At 61.8% G+C, this 10789-nt stretch overlaps 1 protein-coding gene across 2 annotated transcripts; it reads left to right on the plus strand.

The window, feature by feature from the left end:
• The first annotated feature begins 2573 nt into the window (after positions 1–2573).
• On the plus strand, positions 2574–7928 carry OPTC (opticin). Of its 2 annotated transcripts, none has more exons than XM_048328094.1 (7): positions 2574–2650; positions 3373–3652; positions 4010–4148; positions 5155–5313; positions 5819–6021; positions 6885–6980; positions 7605–7928. In XM_048328094.1, exons 2-7 carry the CDS (start codon positions 3431–3433, stop codon positions 7773–7775), a joined length of 990 nt encoding a protein of 329 aa, XP_048184051.1. In that variant the 5' UTR covers positions 2574–2650; positions 3373–3430; the 3' UTR covers positions 7776–7928. The 2 variants fall into 2 exon arrangements, with proteins under 2 accessions (XP_048184051.1, XP_048184052.1); XM_048328095.1 differs by having other exon boundaries at positions 2602–2650; positions 3392–3652.
• Positions 7929–10789: the final 2861 nt, after the last annotated feature.

Consider the following 10789-nt stretch of genomic DNA (forward strand, 5'->3'; position numbering starts at 1 on the left):
GCTGCCGCATCCAGGAGCAAAATTTCCTCGCCTGGAAGCAACTTCCCCAACGTTTTGGGCTGTTGGGGGTGTTTGGGGTTTAGTGGTGCTGGATTTGGGGAGGAATTCTTGGCTGGGAGGGTGGGGAGGGGTTGGGCTGGAATTCCCGGAGAATCTGTGGCCGCCCCATCCCTGGAAGTGTCCAAGGCCAGATTGGAGCAACCTGGGATCATGGGAAGCATCCCTGCCCATGGGATGGGATGGGATTTAAGGTCCCTTGACCCCAAACCAGGGTTTTGACGGGTTGGGCTCACAGCTCGGGTGTCAAAGCTGGTGTCACACCTGTTGCTAGCCAGGTTCATGCCCTAACGAGCATCCCTGCTAATTAGGAGAGCCTCATCTTGGCTGCAGCCCCCGGGGCCCTGAGCGTCACTGACAACCACGAGCTGCCCCCATGGCACCGGGGGAAGCCCTACAAACCTCCCCGGGGTGATTTTCCCAACGGGAGCAGCCGGGAGGATCCTCAGGGAATGCACGGGGAGGGGGATCCTTGGCGGGGCTCGGGCTGCGCGTGTTCCCGCACGAGTGGGGTGGGCGGTGGCAGCGGCTGCTCCTTCTGCCCGTCCCCAAAACCCGCTCCTGCTGCTGCTCTCCCCACGTGAATCCCGAGCGGAGAGGGAGGACGGGTGTGGGAGAAGGTGTGAGGATGTGGGATGAGGCGGGGGGCCGCTCCCGGCAGGGTTTGTGTGCGTTCGTGGTGTGCAGAGCAGGCGCAGGCACCCACCCGCCCCCCAAAATCCCGCTGTTTCGTAACCAGCGCGTGAATCCCCCGCTCCCAGGGGTGTTTTCCCTCCCTGGGGAAGTCAGATCCGTCTCCCACAGGGAGATGAGCACCCCAAACCGGTTCTTGCTCCCTACAAAGCCTCGGTGTCCCCATGGGAGCGGGAGTGGGGCTCTGAGAGTGGGATGCTGCTCCTGTGGGGTCACGGGGAAGACTGGGACCCCTTCGTTAGTGGGGCCAAGAGGGGTGGGGGCTCCTCAGCTGCTGTTCCCAGTGCTGAGAAGGGGCTGGATCCCCCAGGGATTGGGAACAGGGGGAATTCTGGCTCCCATCAATCCCCCTTGCAGCTGGTGGTCTCCCAGCCCCATTTGTGGGTGCTGAGCAGGGCCCTCCCGCGCTGAGAGGGTTGGCACCGACCCTTTGGGGTTTGCTGGGCACTCAGAGAGCTTTGGGACTGTCCTGGGGGAGCAGGAACCCTTCAGGTGACACCGTCAGTGCAGGCAATGCTGAGGGGGGACAAGGGGAGGCTGCTGCCTGTGGGGGACAGGACATCATCGACTGGGCCAGGACAGCAAAGCAAAGACCCCAAAGACCCCACTGTCCTAGGGACCCTTCACCCTTGGGGATCCCACTGTCCTGGGGACCCCTTCACCCTCTGGGACCCCTCACCGCCCCGCTGCCCTTGGGGACCCTTTTCTCGGGGGACCCTTCACCCTCGGGGACCCCACTGTCCTGGGGACCCTGGGCCAGCCCAGCCTTTGCCATCTCAGCAGCCGCCCCCCGGCAGCGCTGACGCCCCCCCAGCTGCCACATCGCCTCCGTCACGGTGGCCACCGAGCCGCCTAATGAGGGGCTTAACGAAGCTTAGCGGCAGCTCCGTGCTGAGCGGGGCCGGGGGTGGGGAGGGGGGACTCGCCGTGGGCTGGGGGCTGTGGATGCCCACGGGGGGCTGGGGGGCTGCGGGGGTGTCCCCGCTCGCCCCGCTCGCAGATGGGTGCTCCGGGAGGGTGGGTGCGTGGGGGGCGATGCACCGGTGGCGACGGGAACGTTTTCGCGGCCGTGGGTGGGCACGAGGCTGCCCAGGAGGGGCTGCCGTGCCCACCCTGCCCGTCCCGGAGTGTCCCAGCCCTGGCGGTGACATCCCCCAGGAGGGTCGTGACCCCCCGAGCTGAGCCCTGTGTGGGGGCATCAAGGGGCCGCCCCTGCCCCCCACCCCCCCCGGGGTGTGTCCCACCCGACCCCAATGAGGGGAGCAGTGCTGACCTCCCCCTGCACCCACACTGCCGCCCCCTCCCCAAAAAAAACCCAAACCACCCCAGAGTGTGAAGGTTTGGGGTGCTGAGCCCCTCCGGGAGGGGAATTGGGGTGCGTGAGCTGAATGTCCCCATCCATCGGCTGGGGGGGGAATGGTCTGCGCAGCCCCCCCCAAACCCTGGGCTGGGCTGGTCACTGAGGTGACCACCCCTGGTGCTTTGGGGCACCCCTGGGGCTGGACACAGGCGGGAACCCCTCTCCGGTGGCACCGCCCGGGGCAGGGATGGCGCTGGCTCTGTCCCACCGCCCGTGGGGACACCAGGGCAGGGGGCACCGCTCGCTCCCCGTCCGATCCCGCCCCATCCCGCCCCTCTCAGCCCCAGCTCGGCCTGTTGGAGCAGAGCCACCACCGGGGCCGGCTCACCGTGGGGACAATATAAAGTCCCAGCGGGGCACCGCCGGTTTGATTGGCCGCATCCCGCCTGTCCCCGCCAGACCCCCGAGAGCAGCCCCCTCCTCCTCCTCCTCCTCCTCTCCGTGCATTAAAAGCCCTCCAGCGCTTCCCCACTGCTTCCCCAGCCCCTGGAGCCGAGCGGGGCTCTGCACGCCGAGGAGGAGGAGGAGGAGGGACAGGGGGTACGTCCGTGCCGGCTTCGTTTGACTCCTCCAGAGCCCCCCGGAGCTGGGGGATGGGAGGGTCTAGGGGGGCTCAGAGTACTGGGAAAGGGCTGATCTGAGGGAAACCAGCAGGAATTCGGGAGCAGTATCCTCAGGACGGGGTGAAAAAACTCTGGGCTGGGTGGTGGATTTGGGATTTGGGTTGGGAGAGGATGGAGGGGGCCGGGACCCTCCCCTTGCTCTGCCCTGGGTGTCCCATGGGGGTGCAGCCCGGAGGGAGGGAATTCTCCTGCGAGACTGGGCCCTGGAGGGTTTGGATGTGCCGCTGCCAGGACTGGGGGTGCTGGTGGCCGCTGATCCCCCCAAGGATGTTGGAAAAGCAGCATCCCGGGATTTAGACCTGGATGTGGGAGCACAGGCGGGGAGCAGCAGTTCCGAGGCTCCTGGGGCTGGTTCTCCTCGGCTGCTGAGGTTGTTGGGCCACTGACCAGTTCCACCCATCGCCACAAGCGGGATCCTGACCCCCTCCCCACCTCCTGACCCCCTCATCACCTCCCGACCCCTCCCCACTTCCCGACCCCCTCCCCACACCGGCGAGGCCTCTCCTGCACAGCCGAGCGTGAAATGGGCTGAAAGAAAAGGGCCACCGAGCGTCCCCGGGGCCGGGGGCTCCCTGTCCCCCCCACCGGGGCTGGCTCCGCCACATCCCGGCCCCGCATCCCTTCCCTCGCTGCTTCCAGCGCTTGGTGACCATTCCAGGCCCCATCCCTCGGCGCGGTGACCCTGGCCAGGCGCAGGATGTGTCCCCTGGGCTGGCTGGGCGTGGCCAGCATGTGCCTGGGGACACTTTGGGCTGTCCCAGCCCAGGAGAGGAGGAAGGCGGAGAAGCCCAAAGCTGATCTGACCCTCTACGAAAACCTGGATTTGGACAACTACGACCTGACCTTGGATAACTACGGCGAGATCCTGGACCTGAGCAACTACGAGGAGCTCTACGACTACGGGGACGTTGCCCCGAAGGTGAGGGGGACGCAGGAGAGCCCCTGGGTGCATCCCGGGACAAGGATTTGGTGCCAGGGACGGACGCGGCACCGCAGGAGGAGCAGCCTCGGCACCGGCAGCCCTGGCAGCTCTCCCAGTGCTGGGAAAGGTTTTGCCCGAGCCAAACCTCTGCCAGCTCTTTGTCCCCTGCCAGCGCTGGACGTGAGGATTCCTTCATCCCTCTGGGCAAAGAGGACGGGGGAGTTTCCTGGAGAGCTTGGAGAGCTTTCCAAGAAGGGATTAATAACCCAAACCCAGCGCCTGAAGCCCCGGACCGGTGCCACCTACCCCGGAGGGGACAAGCCGCCCACCCTCACACCCCGGCTCTGTTTGCAGATCGAGGTTGGCACCTTGGCTCCTCGCCCCAAGGACCCCAAAAGCCTCCCAGACCGGGGTGAAACCACGGCTGGAACCCCAAAACTGCAGCCCCCGAGCGGTGCTGGCCCCGTTCCCCCAGCACCCATCCCCAGGCAGGGTGAGTTGAGTTTCCTTGGGATGCATCCCCACATCACAGGGGTGGAGTTTTTGGGGGAAAAAGAGGGAATTTTTGTGCTGCCAGCAGCTCTTTGCAAGGTTTTGGGGCTGAGTCTGCTCACACGGCGAGGCAGGAGGGCTGCAGAGAGAGAAATTTCTGCGAAAAAAATGAACTCCAGCAAAGCAGCGACACTTCAATGAGCACGGGGACAAGAGTAGCAATTAGATTAGCGACAATTAAAATCCTGGAGCGAGGCATAAATATCTTTTTTCCTTTCCTGTCGCTCCAGACCAGGACAAATTAAGTGGGAGGTGGAGGGAAATCGGTGCTGAGCTGCTTTGAAGTCCCCCTCGGAGGGATGGGGAGCCTCGGGGGAGAGCGGGGTGGAGCAGGGGGAGAGGAGGGTGGATCAGGGCGGGGCGGTGGGCTCGGTTTTACCCCTCCTGCCGCCCCGTGCTGGAGCTTTTGGGGGCAGCTGGGACAGATTTTTCTTGATCCAAACCCGTTTCCTCGAGTTCTGTTTCCGCCGGTGGGAAAATTAAGGGGGCCAGGAGAGCCCTGGGTGTAAAAAGCCGAATTTGGGAGCTTTAATCTCCCCTTCTCCTGCAGGAGGGATTTGATCCTGAGCAGCTCGTTTATTAACAGATCCTCCGGCTGGGAGTTTCTGGCCCTCCCCTGGATGGTGACGGGGCTGTGACAGCTCTGGGTGTCACAAACTCCGTGTCCCCAGAGTGTGGGTGGGGTGGGCACCTCCTCCCGCTGCTCTGGGGGTATTTTGTGGGGTCAGGGGGCTGTGACAGCTCTGGGTGTCCCAGATCCATGTCCTCACGGCAGGGTGGGCACCTCCCGCTGCTCTGGGGGTATTTTGTGGGGTCGGGGGGCTGTGACAGCTCTGGGTGTCCCAGATCCATATCCCCACGGCAGGGTGGGCACCTCCCGCTGCTCTGGGGGTATTTTGTGGGGTCGGGGATGGTTTCCATGCCCAGGGCTGACTCTGCACCCCCAGGGCTGCCCAGCTGCCTGCTCTGCCTGTGCCTCGGCACCTCCGTGTACTGCGACGACGCCGACCTGGAGCACATCCCGGCGCTGCCCCCGGACACCACGTACCTGTACGCCCGCTTCAACCGCATCGGTGCCGTCCGGGCCAGCGACTTCAGCGGGCTCGGTACGTCGGGGTCACCCGTAACCCAGAGAGAAAAACCCCCTGGGAGCAGTGTTAGAAAAAGAGAGTTGAAAATCGGAGTTTTGTTGGAAGATTCCCGCTGGCGATGGGCACAGCCGGAACGGAATTTCTACAGTTTTGTAATTTGTTAATTAATTAGGATTTTTGATGGGTACATCTGATAGGGGATTCAGTTGTCTCACCCTTGGGTAAGCCCCACTTCTTGTGATCCCTTATTGTAGGTCCCGTGCTTGGAATAAGACTGAGCAATATTTAGGAATGTGTTTAGAAGGTCAGCTCGTTGTCCTAAAATCTGAAAGAAAGGGTGGGAAAAGCACGAGATTTAGTTAAGGAGCTAAATAATAGCAGTCTACAGAGCTAGGAATATATGAAAAATGCATGAAAAGCAAAAATCATCATCGGGGCAAAGGAAAAAACCAGGATTTGGAGCGGGGAACGAGGGGAATAAACCGCCCTGGCTTTGTCCCCCGTCACCTCCTCCCCTCAGAGAAGCTGAGGCGCATCGACCTGAGCAGCAATTCCATCTCGCGGGCGGACGCGGACGCGTTCCGGCTGCTGCCCAGCCTGCAGGAGCTGCTGCTGCCCGAGAACCGCCTGACGGCGCTGCCCGAGCTGCCCCGCAGCATCGTCCGCCTGGACGCCCGCCTCAACCGCATCCCCAGCGCCGGGCTGCGCCCCGAGGCTTTCCGGGTGTGTCCCGGGGGCAGCCGGGCTGCGGTTCGCCGGGCTGAGGGGTGACAGGGGTGGTGCAGAGGGGTGGGAGCAGGGGGGGTCATCTGTAGGGGAGGTCATCCCTAGGGGGGGGTCATCACTAGGGGGGTCATCTCTAAGGGGTTCATCTCTAGGGGGGGTTCATCTTTAGGGGATTCATCTTTAGGGGGGTCATCTCTAGGGAGGTCATCTCTAGAGGAGGTCATCTCTAGGGGGTTCATCTCTAGGGGGGGTCATATCTAGGGAGGTCATCTCTACGGGGGGGTTCATCTTTAGGGGATTCATCTCTAGAGGGGGTCATCTTACGGGGGGTCATCTCTAGGGGGGTTCATCTCCAGGGGGGTTCATCTCTAGGGGGTTCATCTCTAGAAGGGGTCATCTCTGGGAGAGGTCATCTCTAGAGGGGGTCATCTCTAGAGGGGATCATCTCTAGAGGGGTCATCTCTAGGGGGGGTTCATCTTTAGGGGATTCATCTTACGGAGGTCATCTCTAGAGGGGTCATCTCTAGGGGGATTCATCTTACGAGGGGTCATCTCTAGGGGATTCATCTCTAGGGTGTTCGTGTCTGGGGTGTTCACGCCTAGGAAGGTTCATCTTGAGCGGGTTCATCTCTAGGATTCAGCTCTATTTGGGTTCATTTCTAGGGGGCACATCTCTGTTGGGGTTCATCTTTATGGGGTTCATCTCTTGGGGTTTATTCCCTAGGATGGTTCATCTTTATGGGGTTTAATTTCCAGGGGCGTCATCTCCAGGGGGGTCATTTCTAGGGGGTTTCATCTCTAGGATTCATCTCCAGGGGGTTCATCTCTATTGGGCTTCATCTCTCCCTTCCTCCCCTCAGGACCTGAAGCAGCTGCAGTTCCTCCATCTCTCCGATAATCAGCTGGATTTCATCCCGGTGCCCCTTCCCGAGAGCCTGCGCTCGCTGCACCTCCAGGTGGGATGGGGTTTACCTCTACCTGCGTCTAGCAGAGCCCTCCTGGTCCTGGTCCTGGTCCTGGTCCTGGTCCTGGTCCTTATCTTTATCCTTATCCTTATTCTGGTCCTTCTTGTCCTCCCCCTCATCTCTCTCACTCAGATTTATCCCTTTCCCTGCACCTCCAGGTGGGATGGAGTTTACCTGTACCTGCGTCTAGCAGAGCCCTCCTCCTCCTCCTCATCCTCCTGGTCCTGGTCCTGGTCCTCCTTATCCTGGTCCTGGTCCTGGTCCTGGTCCTGGTCCTGGTCCTCCTTATCCTTATTCTTATCTTTATCCTTATCCTTATCCTTATCCTTATCCTTATCCTTATCCTTATCTTTATCTTTATCCTTATCCTTATCTTTATCCTTTTCCTTGTCCTGGTCCTTATCCTTATCCTTATCCTGGTCCTCCTTCTCCTCCTCCTCATCTCTCTCACTCAGATTTGTCCCTTTCCCTGCACCTCCAGGTGGGATGGGGTTTACCTGAGCTTAGCATATCCCACCTCCTCCTCCTCATCCTCGTCCTCGTCCTCGTCCTCGTCCTCGTCCTCCTCCTCCCCGTCCCTCTGACTCGGACTCGCCCCTCTCCCGCCCCTTCCAGAACAACAACATCCAGACGATGCACGAGGACACGTTCTGTGACAGCCAGGACCAGGGGCAGATCCGCCGGGCGCTCGAGGACATCCGCCTGGACGGGAACCCCATCAACCTCAGCCTCTTCCCCAACGCCTTCTTCTGCCTGCCCCGCCTGCCCACGGGCCGCTTCTCCTGAGCCCTTGGAGCTGGGAAAAGAGGGACAGCATTCCCAGATCCCGTCCTATCCCCTGCTGCTCCATGGAAAACGCGGTTCAGGTGGAGGTGTTTCACCCGAGTGTGAGCTCGGTGCTGGGGCAAACACAGCAGGGAGTGATAAAATAATAATAAAATTAAGATTTTTAAAGGCATTCAAAGTCTCGTTCTCAACAGCGAGAGCAGCGGGGAGCCCCAGCCCCAGCCCCAGCCCCAGCCCGGCTGCTCCTTCGGGAATTCGCAAAGATGGGATTTCCCTGTGTCCCGTTTCTTCCTCCGTTCCCTCCCAGAGCCTCGGGAAGTTCCTGAGTTCCTGTTCAGGGTGTCCCGAACACGGATCAGGAGCTGCATTGCTCCAGGGAGGTCCTGCTTTGGCCACCTCGGGTGTCATCTGTCCCCTGGGCTGTCCCCAGGTCCCTCAGGTGCTTCCGTGTGGCACATCCAGGTGTGACATCTGGGCACATCTGGACCGTCCCTGTGTGCTCCCAAAGAGGAGAAAACAGAAAATCCCAGCACAGGGCAACTGGAATCTTCCATCCCCTCATCCCAGGTGCTCTGCAGTCCCGGGAACTGGGACTGGGAGCTGTCCTGGCATAAGTTGGGATCTCCAGCATCCCTGGATTTGGGAGAGCATCCCTGGGTTTGGAACTGCAGAGAAACCTGGAGATGCTCGAGTCCAACAGCCCCGCCAGGAGCAGCAGGAAAGCCACTCGGATGGAGTTAAAATCTGTGGGATCATCCCAGCTTTCAACAGCCAAGCAGAGCTGCCCAGTGGTGTGGGATATTTTCGATGCGATGTATTCATCCCTTATATTTTTATCCACATGTAACGAACACCATGAGGGGGATGACACATCCCCGGAGAATCCAAACCCCTGAACTGAAACCACGGAGCTCAGCCCACATCCTCGGAGCCCGGGGAGGCATCCGAAGGCGGCTGGAGAAAACCTGGGAAGAGGAACCGGCTCCTCATCCGTGGGGACCCAGAGCCCGCGGCGCTGGCACAGCGCAGAGAAGAGCGTGGGCACCTCCTCTCGCCCTTTTCCGTGCAAAACCCAGCTCAGGCATGGATTGTTGACCCAAAATCTTTGGGAAATGCAAATTCGGAGCTGTTTTATCCAAAATGCCAGGATTTCTCGCCGCTGTTGTTGCATCACCCTTGAGCCAGCTCTGCCTGTGGATTCGCTGTCCCCACATCCTCCTCCATCCCCACCCACCCTTCCAACACCTTCCCACCAGCCTTTATCCCGCTGATCCCACGGGATGAGGCCCCCAGCACCCTCCTCCCCAAATCCAGCTCCACCTCAGCCCCTCCAGAGCTCTGGAAAAGGTGGGACCCCCCTGTCCAATCCTGTTCCCTCCTCCCCGGGGCTGAGGGGACCCCAAGGCGAGCAGCGCCCCTAAATCTCAACTCTCCTCCAGCAAATCCCCCCTCAGAGCCCCTCACTGCTCTTGGAAAAGTTGGGATTTCTGCAAATCAGGCTCCAGCAGGATGGAATTGGTCAACTTTTCCCAACCAGGTCCTTCGCGTTCGTCCCGCTAGAGGGCAAAGGCAGAGTGCTGGGAATGCCGGACCTTCCCTCCGGCCCTCGCTCTCCCGCTTCCCTCCCTCCTGGGCCGGCTTTGGGTGTCCCGGGAATGCCCGCCGGCATTGGGAACAGCCCAGGAATTATCAGGGGAAGGGTTCAGAGGAGCTGCAGGAGGCTGGGCTGCAGCAGGAGGGCGAGGGCAGGGCAGGGATGGCTCCGGGGGCTCCCGGATTTACAAAAATCCCAACTTTTCCAAGAGCAAGGCGGGGCTCTGGGGGAGCTTTGCTGGGGGAGAGTTGAGATTGAGGGCGGGTGTCTTGCCTTGGGTGGCTTTTGTGTCCCTGTCACCCGCAGAGAGGAGGGACCAGGATGGAGAAGGAGGAACCCTGGAGAGACCCTTGGAGGGGCCGAGCTGGCGCTGATTTGGGGGCTCGGTTATTGATTATTGGGGCATTTATCGATCGCGCCCTCGTGTCCTCGCTGGGAACGGCCACCCCCTCCTGCCACTGCACCCTCCGTGGGTAGGGACCGTCCCCAGGCCCTCCTCGAGCACCGGGATCCTGTCCTGGAGCAGCCAGGAGGGCACAGAGCCCTCCGCGGGGCTGGCATCGGGGCTGGCATCGGGGCTCTGCATCGCTGTCCTCCCCTCCATCCCTCCTCCCTCGCCCGGGGAGCATCTCCGTGTGTAATTCCTGGCGTTCCCTCCCTCTCTCCCTCCTCGCTGAGCCGCTCAAGGTCACCTTCCCCCGGCGGGGCTGGATTGGCACGTATTGATCGCTCGGCTCTGGCAGCGCCGGCTCGCAGCGCTCCCGAGCCCCCGCCAGCTCAGCAGCTTGAGCTCTCGGCGAGGAGCTGCTCCATATGGGCCCCCCCCCCCCTCCTCCTCCTCCTCTCCCTCCTCCTCCTCCTCTTCCTCCATCCCGCCCTCCCCCCTCCGCTCCCAGCCCCGACCGTGCCTCGGGAAGCGCCACCAAAGCACAGGCGGGGAATTCTCCGCATTTCCCGAGCCCTGGCGAGCGGGACCCGCTCCCTCTCTGGCTCCTGGGGGAGGTGGCACCAGCACGGCCCGTCCCTTGGGGGGGTTTAGTGGGGCTGGGACTGCGTGTGACATCCCCGGGGGACAGCGTGTGACATCCCCGGGGGTCTCGGTGTGACATCCCCGGGGGTCTCGGTGTGACACCCCTGGGGGTCTTGGCGTGACATCCCCGGGGGTCTCGGTGTGACACCCCTGGGCGTCTCTGTGTGACATCCCCGGGGGTCTCTGTGTGACATCCTGGGGGTCTCTGTGTGACACCCCTGGGGGTCTCGGTGTGACACCCCTGGGGGTCTTGGCGTGACATCCCCGGGGGTCCCGGTGTAACACCCCTGGGCGTCTCTGTGTGACATCCCCGGGGGTCTTGGTGTGACATCCCCAGGGGACTTCGTGTGACATCCCCGGAATACTCAGTGTGACATCCCCAGAGGACTC

This window comes from Corvus hawaiiensis, chromosome 24 (assembly GCF_020740725.1).
Source record: "Corvus hawaiiensis isolate bCorHaw1 chromosome 24, bCorHaw1.pri.cur, whole genome shotgun sequence".
Taxonomy (NCBI): domain Eukaryota; kingdom Metazoa; phylum Chordata; class Aves; order Passeriformes; family Corvidae; genus Corvus; species Corvus hawaiiensis.

Excerpts from the sequence above, each read along its gene's own strand:
- OPTC (XM_048328094.1), top strand. The coding sequence starts at position 3,431 with ATGTGTCCCCTGGGCTGGCTGGGCGTGGCCAGCATGTGCCTGGGGACA. Across the intron at positions 6,022-6,884 it reads TGCGCCCCGAGGCTTTCCGG|GACCTGAAGCAGCTGCAGTT; the intron begins GTGTGTCCCGGG and ends TCCTCCCCTCAG. Across the intron at positions 6,981-7,604 it reads TGCGCTCGCTGCACCTCCAG|AACAACAACATCCAGACGAT; the intron begins GTGGGATGGGGT and ends CGCCCCTTCCAG.